The sequence below is a fragment of the Pyrgilauda ruficollis genome, unplaced genomic scaffold, assembly GCF_017590135.1.
Source record: "Pyrgilauda ruficollis isolate IOZ18807 unplaced genomic scaffold, ASM1759013v1 scaffold1, whole genome shotgun sequence".
Taxonomy (NCBI): Eukaryota; Metazoa; Chordata; class Aves; order Passeriformes; family Passeridae; genus Pyrgilauda; species Pyrgilauda ruficollis.
The window spans coordinates 19,721,504-19,741,549 of NW_024508100.1; the positions used below are offsets into that span (position 1 = coordinate 19,721,504).

Consider the following 20,046-nt stretch of genomic DNA (forward strand, 5'->3'; position numbering starts at 1 on the left):
GAATTACATCAGCAAATTCATTACTGCACAATCCTAAATCATTTTACATGGAACTCCTGATGTCCGCACTATCACTTTTATCCAGCCTTTCGAGACCAAATCCTCCTAGCTTAAAAAGGAGTATGCATTTTATACTGATAGCCTGAAATTAAACCTCCTTTAAGTGATTTTGCCCTCAAAATTTACTGTCTTGCTTTATTAGGCACATGTCTAGAACCTTAATCTGATTAAATATTTGCAGTTTTCTTAGCTAAGTGGTCTGCTGGCACTTCTGAAATATTTTACATACCTACAGCTGAAATCTTAATTAGATTGAGCAGAAGAGAAAGGAGGAGCCAATATATGCAAACAGAACAGTGACCCTTGCCTGCATGTTTTCCAAGGTCTGTGAAACCTTAATGCAAAAATTTCCAGAAAAAACCCCAGCGGAACACATGGTCACTAATAAACGCCAAACTAGGAAAGACACAAGCTAAAAAAATATCTGGAAGACCAAAGACTGTGATGAAGAGTAACACACGGAAAACGCGTCTGAGAATACAGCATTCTTCTGCTTCCAGAATTTAACAAAGCACAACAGCCATATGCCAGCAGAGCCACGCAATAAACGCGTCCGTAGTGCCAGCAGAGCAGCGCTCCCCGGCAGCAGCACGGCCCGCTCCCACCGCCCGGGCAGCAGCACTGCTCCCACCGCCCCGGCAGCGCTTCCGCCGCGTCACAGCCGCCGCCGCCGCCTCCCGTCCCTTCCGGGCCGCTGCGCCGCGCCCGGCGCGGCCTGAGGGCAGGGGCCCGTGGCCGGCTGGGCTGGGCTGGGCTGAGCTGGGCTGAGGGGAGCTGCTGCCAGTGCCATGGCCCTCGCCGGCAGGGCGGCGCTGCGCTGGGGGGCACGGCTGCCGAGCCCCGGCCCCGCCGCCGCCCCGCTCTGCCGCCCGGCCTGGCTGCCCGCGGCGTGCGGGCGGCCCTACAGCTCCCGCGGCAAGGTGAGTCCGCGGGCAGCCCCTGCTCCTGGCCGAGGCCGGCTGCTGCCCTGGGGCATGCGGCATTGCCTGGCAGCCCACGCTGGGTTACAGGAGTGAGAAGGGTGCGTTACTCCTCAGATCACTGAAACATGTCAAGCCCTGCCTTGCTAAGGTGTAGGGCTTGACATGTTTCAGTGATCTCAGTTCCAGGCGTAGGTTAATAGAGCTTGGAGGGAAGGATGTACTGTTAGTAGTGGGCACAAAGAATGCAGAATTCAAAGGGCCGGAAGGACAGAGCTGCCGGGATAAGGAAAGAACTAACAAAGCCAACTCAGCAGGTGTACTGAAATCGGCTCTGGCTGGGTAAAAAGGCAGTTCTGGCAGGGGAAGTTCTGGCAGGGAGAGACCACAGACCCAAGAAACCCCCCGACTCAAGAGAAAGAGACCATGCTGGCTAACTAGCGTAAGAAATGAGGGAATAATTTAACCAATAGAACATGAATTAAAAGACAACTATGTGACTTTTAGGCAGTGGATATTAATACCTTTGTTTTCTAAAATGTATAAATAGTATAAAGTTTTGATAGTTGTTTGCTGGCTTTGTGGGTTTTCCACCAAGTGCCCCTTTCTGCATAGAACTGTAAGTAAATAAAATACTTTGACTTTTGTGTGTGGATTGGCTTCTTCCACACTGTAGCATCCTTTTTCACTGTCTGCTTGCTCCTTATGATAAGGTCACTGCTGGCTGAGTCTCTAGGTAATGGCTCTGTATTCATATAGTACTTATGAAGAATTATGTCCTTAATGGCCTCCTGAATCCAGTTTTCTTAATCCTTAAGTTTAGTAGTTTCACCAACGTGAAACTGTAAAACAAAGTTTTCCAGCTCCCTATGTAGATAAGAAGTTAATACCTTTTACACACTTTCCAGCATAGTTCATGATTGTTTAGTGATAAAAGAATACAAGTGTCTATGTGACTAAAGTGAAATGCTGACATTTTAAACAATGGTGACAATTCAAGCTTTTGTATCTGTTCAACCTGTGCTTCTTCTAGAGAAAAACTATTTTTAAAATTAATTTGATTTTTTAAAGGCCAGGTCATATGCTGTATAGAGACTGTAACCTTGATTTATGAAAAGAAATTCCTGTTTTTCAGGAAAAAGTAGATATGTCAATGTATCCTGTTGAAAGCATTAGAAACTTCAGTATTATAGCTCATGTAGATCATGGCAAAAGTACACTAGCAGACAGATTGCTGGAAATTACAGGTAAGCATTCTCATTTTATACTACCTTTTCTTGACATGAAAGGTGGCATCTTAAGTTTCTGTACCATTGATTATTGCTGAAATTTCTAATATTTTTGCAAAAATATTGCTAATATTTTTGCTCTTAGTGTTGCTTGTGCTTTTAAGCTCTCAGTTGTGTAGTGTTACAGATATATGGACTTTGTTGTTGACATCTGCCTACACGTAGGCATAAGAAAGTGTGTAATTCATTTAAAGAAGTCCATATTTTTGAAAGAGACTGAAAAGGATTTTCAAGATGTTCCTTGTTTCAACATCTTCCATCTTCAAGATGTCACTCCTGTCATTCTAACCAGTCATTCATTAGAACAGTACATGTTAAATTTATGTTTACTGCTGGTGGTGGAGGTGGACAGAAGGGGTGGGACTGTCATGACCTGGAAGTTCTGGACTCTTATTCAAGGGGGAATGAAACAAAACTAGGGAGAGAAACTTCTGATCAAAGTTATTTTTGATTGGGAGTGATTACCTCCCATGTATCACTTATGAGCATTTTTGCCTGGTGCCTGTGGTAGAATGGGATTTTGAATTCAGGTCTGTCACTCTATGCTAATGCTCGTCTGGCACTTGAGATTGATCGTAGAGCTGTGGGCCACTCCTCTTCAGTGATAGGAGGGAAAGTTTCCTCAAGTATCAAAATTATTTACAATTCAAGGGATTTTTTGCTTCTTCTTAATCTCTTAGGTGAAGTTTTTTATCCTGCTTATTCAGGATAGTATTTTATGTGACCTTATTGTGTAAACTTTATTTGACAAATGTAAAGAATTGATGCACTGTTTTGGATTGAAAATCTTTGTTTAGCTTAATTGTATGGGAAAGCTTCAGTTGCTCTTGGTTAACTTTTGGTTAATAGCATTTTCAAGATTTATGTAGTAAGTTAGTTAATAAAGCTTTTTTTTTTCTTTCTTATTTTTAGGAACAATTTCTAAAACTGACCGTAATAAACAAGTGCTGGATAAACTTCAAGTGGAACGTGAAAGAGGAATTACAGTTAAAGCCCAATCTGCATCTCTCTTTTACAATCATGAAGGAATAAACTACCTCTTAAATCTTATTGACACGCCAGTAAGTTAAATATAAACAGTGTTGAAATCACACAAATCTAAATATCTTTATAGTTAAAAGTAGGAGATTTCTGGCTTCCTGTGTTTATTCAATTCCTCTTTTATAAGAATGTGAACTTACATACAAATGAAAATAACATAGTACAGAAATCTTTGCAAAAATACCTGAAATTGTAAACATTTGTTTTCTCCATAGGGCCACGTAGATTTCAGCTATGAAGTATCACGGTCACTATCTGCCTGTCAAGGTGTCATACTTGTAGTGGATGCAAATGAGGTGTAGTACTTAATTCTTGTTTTCTATTTAGTATTTTAGGATTTCCTTAAGCTATGAGGGAAACTAGGTTGTGGGTGTTTTTAGTTTTTTCTGGCAGTGTTTTTGCCCCAGTCTATCTCCATGAAAGGATTACATTGCAGAAAAAGAGTAATGGGATTTTAAAGCAGTTGCATAAAATCAGTCACCTTTTATTTATTCATCTCCTAAGAGCTGATAGAATAGCAAACTAATCTTAAGTTGTATAGTATGCCTAAAAAAATCACTCCAAAATCACTCCAAAACTGAGGAGGTTTCTGTGTTAAACTTTACAGTGTTATTTTCTAGGGTATTCAGGCTCAGACAGTGGCAAACTTCTATCTCGCCTTTGAAGCACAGCTTTCAATAATTCCTGTCATAAATAAGGTAATAAAGTTTTTAGCATTTTCTAATTTCTAAATACATTTTCTAATTTCTAAATACTTGGGTTGTTTAAATGTGTATAGTGCTGATCAGAAACGTAACTTCAAAGAGGAGTACATAACAAAGTTATTTATTATAATATTTATAGGATTTAGATATAACATTACTAGGAATTTTCTGTATTTGCTGTCTGTGTAAAATTTTACAGTAACTGCTGTGAAATTTTTAATTTCATAAAATACATTTAGATATTTTAAAAATGTAGCACTTAAGGACATGCTTATTGGTGGACTTTGCAGTGCTGGGTTTGTGGTTGGAATTGGTGATGTTAAAAGCTCATTAATATTGAAGAAATGGCATGACTAGGAGCTCAGTATTTAAAAAGTGGAATCTTAATTTTAAATGAAATTCCAAGTGTTATTTTCTATACAGTTTTCAGGGCTGTGTTATTGGAATCACAATATTAATTACTGCTCATCTTATGTTAATTGCTTTTTGTAGATTTATATTGTACTTAATTTAATATGTGATCCTATAAACAGTGTAGGTAGCACTTAATGATTTCAAATTACTTTGTAAACTAAAGATTTTTACCAGCTCTTGGAGAAAGATGTTTTCCCTAATGAAACAAGCCAAAACTAGACTGGTTGAAGACATGATCCTTCCCAAAATCAAGGAAGACTTTGTAAATGAATATTGATCTTTTCCTAAAGATGGACAGTATTTACTCATAAATACGTAAAGGTTCTTTGCTGTACTTTGAAAGCTACATTACTGGGTGATGTGGGAATTCTTGTATATTTAGCAGTTTGTTGTTTTACAGATTGACTTGAAAAATGCAGACCCTGAAAGAGTTGAAAAACAAATCGAGAAATTGTTTGATATCCCTACAGATGAATGTATAAGAGTAAGATCTCTACGTTTTGTAACATGGCTGATAACATAACTTTGTAACTAATGAGTGACATGTGTATGTTGTAAATTAAGGGCATGCTATCTGTCTGCCTCTTCTTGTCTGACATAAGAATTTCTTTAAATTTTGTCTCCTATAAGAGTGAAGAAAGTAACTGTCAGCTAAAAATTCCGGTATTTTTTGAGTAATGGAATCTGGGATTTTAAATTATTTCTCACAGTCAATCCATAAATGGTTTTCATTTTTATCCTAAAAATAATTGCCATTCACAAAAAAACCCCAGTATTTTTTAGTAAGAGCATTCTGAAGTGTCCTTTTGAGTGCTTTTATGGGTGCCACCCAAACTGTTTAACTAAGTAAACATGACACTATTTAATTAGTAAGTGTAAGATGTGTCTTATAAAGTTGTTGTTGGATTTGTTTTAGATTTCTGCTAAACAAGGAACAAATGTTGAAAAAGTTCTTCAAAAGGTCATTGAGAAGATCCCACCGTAAGTCTGTATTTAATTATGTATCTAATTAACCATATAAAGTAATTAGAAAATCATGAGTTGCGTTTATATGGTATTGGCAGTAGTTTTGCACTTAATATGCATCTAATTTAAAGAAAATGTTTTATAGAAAGATGTAGGAGAACCAGAAGGAAAATAGTGTCTTGTGCTTAAACAGGAGAGGTGAATTGGTCACCAGCAAGGCTGAAAAGCAGAGGAACATTTTCTTCAGTTCTCTCTTTACCAGCACTGTTGGGCTTTAGGCCTGAGGAGCAGAAATGCAGGTTGATGCAGAGACCCACTGTCAGCAAAGGAGGAGTTGGTATGTGAACTATTACAGGGGCCTGACCCCTGTGCATCCATTGGCCCTGATAGAATCCACCTGAGTAGGAGAGCTGGCTGTGTCTGTGCAAAGCTGCTCTTCGTAATCTTTGAGAAGTCGTGGAAATCAAGGGACATCCCAGAAGACTGGTACAATGCTAATGTCCAAGTTACAAGAAGAGCTTAAAGGAGGATCCAGGAATTTATAGGCCCATCAGTCTTACTCCAGTCCCTGGAAATAGTATGGAACAAATCCTCCTGGGGGCTATGACAAGTCAGATGAAGTAAGTGATTGGGAAAATCGAGCAGGGATTCGCCAAGGGTGTACTGTACTTGACAAACCTGATCACCTTCTACAGCAGAGTAACCTGCTGTGTAGTGTGAGTGACACTGGCAGCCTGTGTTTCTCTCTACCTGGATCTTTCAGGTTTTTGATAAGGTTTCTCACAGACTCCTGGAGAAACCACTGTGTTACAGTCTGGAGTGGTCTGTGTCATGGGAACTGTCTGACAGGCTGCACCCAGAGGGTGGTGGTAGATATCTCCTTTTCAGACTGGCCACAGACAGGGTCTGCCAGGGTTCCACATTGGGTTCAGTGCTGTTTCTTAGCACCATAAGTGATCTGGAAGTTGGGATGTGTACTCTAGTGAAGTTTGCCAGTGATACCAAACTGAGAGGGGAAGTAGACACTTCAGAAAGGGGAGCAACTTTGCAGGAAGACCTAGATAGGCTAAAAAGAGTCTTATGAAATTCAACAGAGGCAAAAGTCGTGCACCTGGGAATACATAATTCAGGAGCACAGCAGAGGCTGGAATCTACCTAGCTGGGGAGCAGCTCTGTGGAAATGGAGCCAGAGGTCTTTGGGGACAGCAAAGTCAATATGAGTGAACAGTGTGCTGCTGCAGCAAAGAAAGACAACAGCATGCTGGGTTACCTCAGGACATCAAGGACAGGGACATCAACAGCAGAGGTGAAGAAGTCATTATCCCACTCTGCTCTGTGGTGGTCCGTCCACACCTGGAATACTGTGTTTGGTTTTGGTCCCTTCTGTGCAGAAAATGTGGACAGGCTGAAGAGGGGCCACAAAAGGGCCACAGAGATGAAAGACTGGGCAGCCTGCCCTTTGGGGACAGGCTGACAAAAATGGACCAGTTCAGCCATGAGAAAAGAAGGCTTAAGGAGGACCTTTTGCTGTGTTCTGGTATTTAAACAGTAGCTACAAAGAGTTATGGGAATAATATCTCCAGGAAAGTGGTGGATTCCCCACCCTTGGACACTCTATGGTTTGTTTGGGCAGGGTGCTGGGCCATCTTGTTAAGCCTGTGTTTTTGCCAAGAAAAGTTGGATCACGTGATACTGGAAATCCCTTCCAACGTGGTACGATTCTGTGAAAGTGTTTGGGGTGGGCATGCTTTCTCATTCAATATTGAATGAAAACACACTGCATAATATATTGTTCTAATTCTTTTGGTGCCAGACCCCAATGTAATACTGCTGATCCATTGAAAGCCTTAGTATTTGACTCTACCTTTGACCACTACCGGGGTGTCATAGCTAACATTGCGCTCTTTGGTGGGGAGATTGCAAAAGGACAGAAAATTGTGTCTGCACACACTAAGAAAAGATATGAAGTAAATGAAGTTGGAATTCTGACTCCAAATGAACAGCCAACACATAAGCTGTAAGTAAAAACTTCTTAGAGTAGAACAAATCATATATTGGGGTAAGCTATAATGTCCTGCATTTCTGATTTTTGCTTTGAGAGGTAAAAACTGAGAGATGTCTAGGTTTTTGTTCTTGTTCTTTGGTGGTAGGTTTTTTAATAATTACTGTTTGCAATTTAATGCACTGTGTCATTTTTTTATTTTGGGCATGCTGAGGCAGAAGGTTTTAGGGAGTGCTTTATGGGCATTGCTGTGGGAGGAATCTATTATCTTCTGTAGTACATAGAACATCTGGACAGCTAGGTGTTTAAAGGCTAGTGTTCAATATTCTTATTCAGCTGTCCAATTTATTTCTAGGAACTGCCTTGTTTGAAAGTGGAAGGGAATGGGGCTTCATCTTAGTTATTGCTGCAGCATATTTTGAGGGTGGAAAACTTAAAATCCATGAATGCAACAGCTTCCAGAAACTGGCTTCTCAATGGCAGCAGTGGGAAGAAAACCAGGTACTTAGAATTAGTGGAGAAGTTTTACCAGTTTGCAACCAAATACATGTTAATAACTTTACTGGGGGCATTCTCAGGTTACATTACTGTGTCTGGTGGGTTGAACCCAGCCAGCCCCTGCTCACTCCCCAACCCTTGCAGGATGAGAACTAAGGAGGTACTTGAGGATTGAGATAAAGACAGTTTAAGAAATGAAGGAGGAAAGAAAAAAATAAAAACAAGTGATGCAAAGACAGTCCATTATTCACTGCCTTCCAAAAGCAGACTGATATCCTGCTAGTCCTCAAGTAAAAGCCTTGGAAAGACTACACTTCTTTTGTATTGCTAAGCATGATGTTCTGTAGTATGGAATGCCCTTTTGGCCAGTTTGGGTCTGTGTCCTGGCTGTGTCACCTCCCAGTCTCTTGCACACCCCCAGTCTGTTTGCTTGTAGTGGCACAGAGAGAAACCCAGAGGGCCTGTTCAGCAATACCTAAACATTGGTATGTTATCAACACTTGTTTCAGTCACAATTCCAAACACAGCTCCATACTAGGCTGCTTTGAAGAAAGTTACTCCACCGTAGCCAACACCAGTACACTGTGTTTTACTCAATATTTACCACATATTCCCCTCCTATTAGCATAATGTGCTGATGGAAGGTGTTTGTTTAGTTTCATCTCACTGGTATACGAAACTTCCTGTGCTGGCAGCTAGGAACTGTTCTGGGTTCTTTGTGTTAGGGGCTTTTCAAGGGTCTAGCTCCAGCTTTTAAACTGAGAGCAACACAGTATTCAAAATCCAGGATCATAAATCTACTGTTCAGCTGTAACAGAAAAAGAATTAGTTGAGACTGTTCGCAACTCAGAGGTGAAACAACTTAAATCTCACTTCTGGACTTTGGATATGGGCTTTTAAGGGGGTGATTTATTGGAATTTCTGGCTGGGCTAAATCAAGCAGGAAAAATAGTAGAAATACTGCTAATGCCAACAATTGTATCCTTATAATAACAATTTTATTTAGCTATGCAGGACAGGTGGGTTACCTGATTGCTGGAATGAAAGAAGTAACGGAAGCCCAAATAGGAGACACACTGTTTTTGTATAAACAGCCAGTGGAGCCTTTGCCTGGCTTTAAGTCAGCGAAGCCAATGGTTTTTGCAGGTGAGGAGTAAATCAATATAAAGTGGAGTTACTTTTTTCCATTGACAAGAGTAAGCGCTGTTTGAGCTTTTAAAAGAAGACATGTATATTAAGAGTTGGGAGGATTAGAATTTTAGCTGAGGTGCATCACTTATGTAGATTGGTGTGTTTTCCCTGTGACTTAGCAGGATTAGTAATAAATGCTGACTGGTTTTGCATGAATACAACACAAACATGATTATTGTTTCTAATACCAGTAAACTCTTAATAGCTGGAAAAGAAGGCTTGAAATTTAAAAAAAAAAAGAGGGAATTATTCGTCTTGATAATCAGATTTCTGTAATTATTGTGTTGGTTTTTCTTCTTTTAAAATTTAGCAGCTGTTTCATTTTTGTTAAACATGGTAAACTGCCAGAGCTAATGTGCAGATGATCCTGTAAAATATTTGACTTTTTGAGCTTGAATAGTTCCATTGAGCTGTGCCACTAGCTTCAGTAATTACTACAAATTCTACAGAAGGTGGCTTTAGAAAAAATCCTGTAAATAATTTTCTAGACCTGTTGTGAAGCAATGTGTAAAACTCACTTGAACTGTCTCATGGAGACTAGGTAGTCTCTCAGTGACTGTTGAAAAATCTAATCTTGTAAATAATGTTTTTGTGTGCATGTGTGTTGCTTTTTGATGTAGATGACATTTTCTGAGCATACAAGGATGTGAGAAGTGATGCAGTAGAATCTATTTCAGGCAGTAGTTATACAAACAGCTGTTTTTATTAATTTCAAAAGAATAGAGAAATATTTGCAACTTTGAAATGATGCTTTTTATTTTTCACTCACTCTTAGCTTTGAGGGAACATCTCAGTGGAGTCTATACATTTACACTGCAAAACAGTGGTTATACTCAACTGTGAATCTTCCACAAATGTGAAGGATTAGATGAGTACAGTGATCCTACCATTATGGTTTAAATGTTAATTCTGAGGTAATCTAAAACATTTTTATGTTTTGACTAAAATTTTTTTTTGAGGAATAAAGAATCTCATGTTGTTTTTCACATTTAAAAACTGATGGAGCAGAAAGTAACTATTCCTGATTTTTATTACTCTGTTAACTGTAAGTGGCATATTTGAAAGCCAGGTACACAGTAGCTAAAGCTCTCTGTCACATCACTACTTCTGTTTAATATATTTTGACAGGAATGTATCCAATAGATCAAACAGAATATAATAATCTCAAAAGTGCTTTGGAAAGGCTGACATTGAATGACTCCAGTGTAACTGTTCATCGTGACAGTAGCCTTGCTTTAGGGGCTGGATGGAGGTAAGGTTTTTGTGCTGCTTTTGTTTTTGGAACCATTCATAAGTTGAGGATGCATGTTTAAGTAAACTGAAGGTGGAATTAAACTTAATTCAAAATTAGAAACTGTAATTCAAATTAATGATAAAGATCAATTATTTCATTTGATTTTCTTACAGTCTCTGTTTGCACAGAGAATGAAAATTCTTGTGATTAATAGTTTTTGTTCTCCAAGCCTTATTCAACTGTAGGATTATTTGGACCCTTGAAGGTTGTTTGCTCTGCCTGATATTGCCATACTAGCACTGTAAACATGCTGGAGGGTGAAAAAGACCACTGTGAAATTCCTGGGGATACACAAATACTTATACCATCAGGGTATTTATTTTCCAGATTGGGTTTCCTTGGTCTTCTACATATGGAAGTCTTCAATCAGCGTTTAGAGCAAGAGTATAACATGTCTGTTATTTTGACTGCACCTACAGTTCCATATAAAGCTGTTCTTTCCTCAGCAAAGTTGATAAAGGTATGTTAAATTCATTTAAAAATTATGTAAATATAATAAACATCTAGAGTCTCTTTTTAAATCTAGGCTAGTACTGTATTTTATAGTAAGCATTAGAAACACCAGTATATTACTTCAATAGTTTTTAATTTTCTTAAGGATATTAACTGCTCTTTCCCCTTTCATTTCAAGCACTCTCTTTTTATGTCTTATACTTTTCTTTGAAAATGGATGTATAGGACACATACCTTGCTGTATTCTTTTAAGTACTTACTGACTGGACTGCACTAAAAGCAGGTGAAATAATCTTCCAGGCTATATCCATCAAAAAACATGAACGTTTCTAGGAATAGCTTGTGATGATACTGTAGATTGGCAGGGGCTGGTGAAAGAAAGTGAGATTTTTTGATCACAATTAAATGGGTATGTGCTAAATTCATTAAACTGGGTGCAAATAGAATTACTGTGTTTGAGTTTTAGAGAGAGAAAGAGGTAGACTTCGAGCACATGCTGACAGATGAGGCTGCAAATTGACTGGCTGACTGTTCTGTAAATTCCTAATTACTTGTATAAGAAAGGTTTCTGTACTTGCAAGGTGTGAGACATAGACCTTTTATCTCTCTGGTTGTTTTTTTTTTCTTACTGAGGCAGTACAGCACCTGAATTAAGTAGTTGACACCTTTGGTCTGTGATTCTGGGCTGTTGATGTGGGATTCTTTTCAAACAATGCTGGAAGTTGGGTCCCTGTTAGCGGAAATGATGTAATCACTTGCTTTGGAGGAGAGGGAAGTTGCATTTACACAAAAAGTAGCACAACCTTCCTTTTACCTGGGAAGGGTAACTCCAGGCCTTACTGGGATGTTGGACTGGAAAAAGTAGGTAATGAAAGCACTTACACAGGAATCAAAAACTTCATTTCTAAATCCACTTCAGCATGTAAGGGAGCCTGAACCCAAAGTTCTACTTAGGGAAGAAAGTCCCCACCACTGAACCCTAAAATATTTAGAGCAGGTCTTCTGTTGAAGCTGTGTAATAGTAACTTAGAGGATCAGGATGAAGTAAGAAAGAAGATCCTCAATTTACAGGGGAGAGAGAGACCTGGAAAGATGGATTGAAAGGTTTTTTGTATTTCTGTCATTTTCCAAGTCAAAAGCTAATTACTGCATAATAATATTTAGGGATATGCTGATAACAGACTTCTATATGTTTTATAAAAATCTCTTCTAAAATCATCCTTGGTTTAAACTTGGGTTGCATAATGCACCAATGTTTTCAGGCAATTGAAACATTTTTTAGCCTTTTTTCAATGCTATATTTGTCTCCTTTACTGTTCATTTTACCTACTTCTAAAATGACAATATTTGGTTTATTTGTTTGTTTTCAGGAGTATGGAAATGACCAGATTACTATTATCAATCCTGCTCAGTTTCCTGATAAACTTTCAGTATCAGAGTATTTGGAGCCAACTGTTCTTGGTACTATTGTAACACCTCCTGAATATATTGGGAAAATAATTACCTTGTGTCAGGTTGGTGTATAGTTTTAATTTTGTCTTTTGCATTTTTAACCTTTACACCTCATACTTAAAGTGAAGACACAAGATAGTATGATAATAGATATTACTACTTACTCAGTATCTTTGAAGTAATTATTGAATACTTTTGAAAGATAAAATAATTTTTAACATTTTATTTGTATAATTCTGAACTACAGAATCCATAAAGTTAATGATGAAGTTCAGTGACAACAAAGTGCTTGGTCTGTACAAGACTAATTCATAGCTAGTTCTTTTCTCCTGAAAGAATGGAGTCTGCAGCAGGGGAATTGGATGTGTTGGTTTTTTTAGAAGTATATTCTTGGGAATGCAACTTCTGCCAACACTTCTGAATATGTGTCCATGTACTTTTTTCAGTACTTCACTGAAAGTAAATTCAGGATAGCGATGGCCAAATTTGCTTAACTGTATTTGGAATACTTCTAATTGAAAATGTTTTAACTGCCATGCATATTGTGTTTATATTATTTCTTCACAATATTTTTCTTAGCTTTTAACATTCCAAAATGCATAATACAAAGCAGTACAGTAAAGAATAAAACCTACTGAAAAGAATTTCTAAAATAACTTTAAGAACACCCTCCTGGGAGGAAAGAAGATGAGCCTGCAAGTCCTACTGTGGCAGCAGTAAGCAGAAGCTATTAAGGATTTCAGAAATTCAGCATTAGTTATCGTGGCTTCATTTGGTACAATGTTGCAATTTATCCTGGGACTTCAGTGAGCTACCAATAAGAAAGCTACTTTGGGGCTTAAGTACAGGAATTCTCTTGTGTAGCTTGCTTGCTGTTCATTTTAATTTGCTTTGTATTTTTTGTAGAAAATTTCAAAGGAAACTGAAACAATTTTTATTTGTCTAGGATCGTAGGGCAGTCCAGAAAGATATGTTGTACATTGATGAAAACAGGGTTATGCTAAAATACCTCTTTCCACTGAATGAAATTGTGGTGGATTTCTATGATGCTCTTAAGTCTCTGTCTTCTGGCTATGCAAGGTAACTACCTCCCCTGTTCCCCCTTCTCCTCCTCCCACCCTGGACCCTGAAGGTGGGGTGGTATGGTAAAAAAAGGCCTGAGGAACAGCTGTGGAAGGGCACAAATAAAGAATATTCCTTTGTGGTGGTGCTGCAAATCTAGTCTCTCTCACCTTGAATGGATTAGATTCACTGTGAAAATGGATGGAAATAAGTCTGAAAAACATGAAAAGTATATCACTACCTAATAATCACTGTCTTTAGCAATGCGTGTGTTTTTCAAGGGCATCCTCTGGAGTGGCACTGGCTCATCTATATGAGTAAGACCTAAATGGTCTGTCCTTGTCTGAAGTGACACTGTACAATTTTTTGAATGGAATCACTGAAACTGTACTATTTACTGTACGAACTGTCTCTTGGTGGAAAAAGGAAAATAACCACATTGATTATTTAAAGCTAGTAAAAACAGTGATATTTTAAACAAACGGTACTTACTTTACATACATGCTTTATTGTGTGCAAAAGAAAATTGTGTATTTTGAGACAAAATTTTCTGTTGTGGGTGGCTGCTATGAATTCAGACTCTAGTACAGTGCTCAAATGTTTGTGAAGAGCCTTTGTGAGTTTAATGGATGTGAAAATGCTGCATGGTGATGAGCTTGTGCCCCAGGAGGCTCAATAGCTCTCATAAACCTGGTATGTTGAGATGTCACTAATGGGATATGTTACACAACAGGAACTAGTATACCTAATTACATTATTCATTTTATAAACATGAAAATTAATTTTATTGAAGGACTGAGCTTGCTTTGAGTTTATGTTTTCTTTAATTATGTCTTGAAAATGTAAGTAAGACATGTCTTGCCTAGGTTTATATATATATGCAGCAAAAGCATAAACAAAAGTGGAGAGGCAAGGTAGAAGAAACAGAGGGATGGAAATTTTGAATTTCCTTTCTGGATCTAGCTCCCCCATTACATAAAACCTAACCTGTTTATCAAGAACCTCTATCAATAGCAGAATTGTGCTGGGTTTCCTTTGATTCAGGGACGATTGCCAACAATGTTGCATTATTTATTTATCAGTTTTATTTCCTAATTGACTCCTTAATACAGCTTGTGTATGTAGTGCTCTCAGTAATCATATTTCTGTTATATGGATCCATTCATACATTTGTGATTATTAAACCAACTAAGATAGAAGTACTTTGAAATAATCTCAAAGGATTTTTCCCCCCTTTTCTGTTATTTCAGATTTGACCCCATTACAGTGATATTGATGGTCCTCCACAATTATACTTACACACCATCTATCTATCTGTCTGCCTATCTATCATCTGTCTATTGCATGCATCACCTCTAAATCTCTTCCATTTTAAGAATTTTTGCTAACTACCACACAGCAAGGCCCACACCTACCAAAGAAGAAATCTGGTTTGGAAACTAAATGAAAAATTTAATTGTCAGAGACTGTGATAATAGGGATCACATAGAAAGTTTGTCAATTGAGAGGAAGAAAAGGAGACATTCCTGGATTGGTGTTTGATTCCTGTGACATTCAGGACATTGAGTGTTCAAAAGCTGTGTTGAAGGGTTCTTTAAGACTGCATTAAGAATGTAGATTTCTAATTGCTCATTAGATTGGAAAGACATCCTTGAAGTCAAGATGATATCTTTCTGCATTGGAGGGGACATTACGTGCAGTACATGTCTGTTGTGAAGATATACTGAGACAGACTACTAAAAACTGTACTCCCACTATATTAAAAAGTTCAAGTGTTTTATTAAGAAATATGTCTATATAATTTATGGAACAAAGAATACAAAATACATTTTATACAATATCATGACTAATTTTTGAACTGCTTTTATTTTTTTTAGTTTTGATTATGAAGATGCAGGTTACCAATCAGCAGACCTAATCAAAATGGATATTCTTTTAAATGGAAATCCAGTTGAAGAACTGGCAACTGTCATACACAAGTAGGTTTACTGGATTCCTTACTCAAAAGGAGTAACAATGAAAACATTGTCTATTAATAGGACTTCATGATCTTAAGGTCTTTTCTGACCTAAATGATTATATGATTCTAAATGACTCTAGGTGTATGTGTTACAAATCTGTTTGAAGATTAGCATTGAAGCTTTTTCCATATGACCACCTTCATTACTACTGAAAAAGAGAAGCATTTTGTAGTATAAAAATTAGGAAATAATTAATAGCAATTTTTTTACTTCCCTTTCTCAGCTTAAGTTCTGGATATCATATTTTTTGTGGAAAATGTAGGGTAGAGAGAAAGAAATGCAAAATGCAAATCTTCTAAAGGGCTGGAAAAATTTTAAGTGCAGACCAATCTGGGAGATGCCAGATGAATCACTTATGATGCTTAATACTGACAAAAAATGATTTTGTTCGCCCAGTAATTCCTGTTCCATAGAAGTTTGTTGTTACCTTGTTTCCAGACAGAGTACCAGGAGAACATAAATATTTACTGGGTCTAATTACCTCAGATTTTTTTTGCTAAAATGATTCTATTTCTATGAGCATTTCGGGCATTAGAGGTGAGAATAATGCCTTTCCTGTTTCCAGCCTGTCCCCTATCTTCTCACAAAGTTTTTACAAGGCTCCCTTCTGTAACTTCAGCATCGCTTTCCAATAATGCCTCCTTTTGTGGGTTTTTGGTTTTCCTTCTTAAAATACTTGTAATTTCTAAATATTTGTATATTTTCATATTTTTTTTACATAACTGCAATCTTGAAATCCTTAGAATTCTGTAAGTCCAGAAGGCTGACATAGGAAGATAAACCCCTTGCCTTGTTCAGAAGGATCATGGCACTGTCTTGCATACAATTGCTAATTAATGCATTTCTCATAAGCATGCAGTGTTCAGCAATCTACCTGCACCTCCTATTCTTTGAAAATATGCATCTTTGAAAAGATGCAAAATGGAGTGGGCTACCTTGTAAAAGTTAGTTATTGCTTTAACATGTATTTTTTTATCAATTTAGCTTGTACCCTGAACTGTTTTACTCAATGACAACCTTTCTTTTGATTTTAGATTTCAGTTGTTTTTTTTTTTTTTTATAACTCATATTTGCAGTCATTTTGCTCTTGCTGCAGGTATTCTCAGTCTTCCCACTGTAAAAACTGCATCTGTAAGAATTATGCTGAATTACATTTATAGAGAAAGAGATTACTGTAAGCTTGGTATTAAGATAGTCATCACTTGTTCTTACTGTACAAGTAAATATATGTGCCTCTTAAAACGGTAATGCTCAATGAACATGACTTAAGTACTTCATGTTTAAACTGTTTGTTCTATAGAGGTAGCAAGGAGTCACATTGCCACTACCTGAAAACATGTATGTTGGTAAAAATATCTGCTAAATATGGGTATTTTATATTTTTAAGTATTTATATATTTTTAAGCCATTTCTTCTAATGGCTTGTGAAAGTATCTACTAGTAGATTCTTTACACCTTTTGTTTTTTTCTCTTTCCAAAACCTGAAGCATATGCTGATGCTGAATTAGTTAGATAATTTTTATTAGCAGATGACAAGAGTATGTTAATTTATGTTTTTTCTTGTGATATAAAACCAGACTTTGAAAGCATTCTGTAATGTGTATATTTTGACTGCTTGGGCCTACAATCAATGAAAATTCTCCTTGACCTAGTTTAAAATTTCACTTGAAACTGTGGTAGTATTCAAAATGTCTCATTTGTGATGGATAATCAGGATGTTTTTATAAATACTTTATATGACATTATATATTGAGGTTAATACAGTCTTATCACTTGTTAGTATGAAACAGGTGACATACAGAGACCACTAATTAGAAGTAAAATTTAATCTGATCAGCTTATCTTCTGAGTTAAGAAGAGGAAAACCTCTACTAAAATCCTTCAATCAAACAGTTTGATTTATAGATATATTTTTAGTGTTACTAACTTTTTTTTTTCAGTGATAAAGCCTATGCTGCTGGTAAACTCCTGTGTGAGCGTTTAAAAGAGACTATTCCTAGGCAGTTGTTTGAAATAGCCATCCAGGCTGCCATTGGCAAGAAAATCATTGCAAGAGAAACGTAAGTGAAGCCTTTCTATTTCCCTTCTTTTTTTTTCTGTCTGTATTTTAAGATATGTAAAATACAGACTTGTGAAGTCTTACCTAGTTTTCTCTATTAGAAGACTTTGATTTTGCTGTAAAGTTGTATTTTTCTTGATATATGCTACTTGAAGAAAAAAACCACATTTGAGCAGTGACTATTGACTAAACATTTTGAATTAAATTTATACAAAGAAATTGTATTTTTACTTTAGATTGCTTGGGGTCAGAATTGCACTTAGTGTAACTTCCAACACACGTGTCCACTTCCTCTTTGGCAGTGGAAAAAGCTTCTTACTACTGAAAAAAATAGCTAATTATGGAATACTTTGCTGTGAGAGTCAGCAAAAAAATAGCTGATTTGTGCTGTTTCAAAGGAAATATGTTGCAGCTGAACACAAAAACATTTTCCTAGCACACGCTTCTTCAAAGCAAACTATTTCCTTGATGTGGTGTTTCTCATAATATTTTTCTGTTGCTGTTTAAATAGGATTTAAATGGTGGTAAAATAATTAAAGGTCAGAATTCAGGCAGAGGTGCTGTAAGAATTTGTTTATCCGTGTGTATACACATGGATGTAACACTTCCTGTGAGTCATAGGAGAAACTCCAGATAAAAAGCCAAGATTGTGATTTCTTTATGTACATATTATATGCCCTAAGTGATGTTTCTAGAATTGAAACCTGAATTACATCTTCTGTTTAAAGCTTCGTATTTTGTATACAAAACCTGAAAATGTTATGATGCCAAAGCATCTTACAAAACTAGGAGAAAAACAAGTAACATTTTAACAACTCAAGTACTTAGCTTCACATGCAGATGTTCTAATAGATTAAGGTGTATGTGTTATTTTATTTTGCAGGCTGAAGCCTTACAGAAAAAATGTTGTGGCCAAATGTGTAGGTATTTTTTTTCTCTTTTCTTCATGTTTCTTACATGTGTAAACCTTAGGAGTCCTGCTAAGTTGATATGCCCATCTCTTCCTAGAAACCCAGCAAAGACATACTGTGCTTGTGCTCCTAAGTGTCTGTGGAATTCTAACAGATACTATTAAGCTTTTATTGTAAAATCCAACTCTTGTAACCTCTTGCTGCAGCTTGAAGAGTGGATCAGATAAAGTAATGGCATTTTCAGTCACACACTTTGAGTGTGTCTGTTTCATCTCCTTATCATTTTCTAATGGTTGTAGGCACACAGTAAATGTGTGTATGTGTGTACACAGGCATATAGATTACTTCATGTTTCCTAGATTGGTTTTCAGGTGTTAGAAGGAAATACAAATGCTTCTTTTGAGACTTGATTGTGATTAAACTTCTACTTAGGTAAGGAGTAATACATTGTAATAAAGCTTTAATGTGCAATAGTTGACTATGGACAAGACTCAACAAAGCTGTTGGAAAACTGTGACACCTCTTATTTAGCTTGGATTTAACTCTCTGAAGTGAACATATGGGAAAATATTAAACAAGTGTCCCTTTCTCACAACTGCAATAGAATTCTGCTAAGCACAGCTGTGGGATGGTGACTGTTCAACACTGTACAAGGGTTTAGATAATTTTTCAAGATGTAAGCACCTAATGCTAGTCAAGATGCCGTAGTGTACCTGAGCTGGTATCCTGCTTCTATTCCAAGGGGATTTGGATCTAATGTGTTTTCTAGTGTCAGCCAGGCTTACAGGAATGTATATATTTAGCTAACAGAGTTTAACACTCAGTTGTCCAAATTCATGTGTTTATTTGCTTCCTTGTTCTTTCGAACTAGTGGCCTTTAGGCCAAACTATTTGGAATATAAAGTAATCTTTTTGTCAAAATATGACCAGCCTTTCTGGCTATTTTTAAACTCTTGAATTTTGTGTGGCTGGAATGTACTGTAGTTTAGGTTTAGTAATTTTTTTTTTCTTCACAGTATGGTGGCGACATTACAAGAAGAATGAAGCTTTTAAGGAGGCAAGCGGAAGGGAAGAGGTTGATGAGAAAAATTGGCAATGTTGAGGTTCCAAGAGATGCCTTTATACGTGTTCTAAAGAGAGAAACTGACAAATAGAGATCAGTGACATCTGATCTTCCAGATCATGTCAGCTTTTTGCAGACAGTAGCAAAGTGAGCTAATACGGGATTTATCACTGTGAGAGGGAACATACTTGACTTTAAATGGTATGAATTTACTATGTATGAGAAGATGAATTGACTTAAAAATGTACATATATTTGTAGATTATTATGAAATTAAAGTTACTTGACTGCATCTAAAAGTTCACATTATATTGTCTTTTCATTTTATTCCACTGTTTTCATACTTTTAACACTTAGAATTAACATAATTTTGGGGTTTTTTTGAATTGCAAGTCTCTAAATATAGAGAGGAACCACATGGCAAAAAGGTTATAGAAATCATTTAAAGGTATGTATAGACAAACAATGCTGTGTTGGTTTGGTTTTTTTCTTTTAAGGTTTGAACTGTTGACACAAAAGTATCAAGCTGTTTCCTGTTTCACTTTCTCTAAAGTTGCTGTTGTCAGGAAGTCGTGATGCTGGGAAACCACAGATGAAAAAATCAAAACTCTTTAAATTTCCCGTGCTGTTTATTTTAAACCAGTTGA

General features: G+C 37.0%; 1 protein-coding gene across 2 annotated transcripts; it reads left to right on the top strand.

The window, feature by feature from the left end:
• The first annotated feature begins 745 nt into the window (after window positions 1-745).
• Window positions 746-19,691, top strand: GUF1 (GTP binding elongation factor GUF1). 2 transcript variants are annotated; one of them, XM_041490396.1, is made up of 17 exons: window positions 746-980; window positions 2,116-2,227; window positions 3,182-3,330; window positions 3,526-3,606; window positions 3,931-4,008; window positions 4,829-4,912; window positions 5,345-5,409; window positions 7,208-7,411; window positions 8,901-9,040; window positions 10,214-10,337; window positions 10,707-10,839; window positions 12,203-12,346; window positions 13,231-13,364; window positions 15,224-15,325; window positions 17,308-17,427; window positions 18,310-18,346; window positions 19,354-19,691. In XM_041490396.1, the coding sequence occupies exons 1-17, from the start codon at window positions 849-851 to the stop codon at window positions 19,489-19,491; spliced, it is 1,977 nt and encodes a 658-aa protein (XP_041346330.1). In that variant the 5' UTR covers window positions 746-848; the 3' UTR covers window positions 19,492-19,691. The 2 variants fall into 2 exon arrangements, with proteins under 2 accessions (XP_041346330.1, XP_041346336.1); XM_041490402.1 differs by lacking the exons at window positions 746-980; window positions 2,116-2,227; window positions 3,182-3,330; ... (2 more) ...; window positions 4,829-4,912; window positions 5,345-5,409 and adding an exon at window positions 7,752-7,897 and having other exon boundaries at window positions 7,277-7,411.
• The last annotated feature ends 355 nt before the right edge of the window (window positions 19,692-20,046 follow it).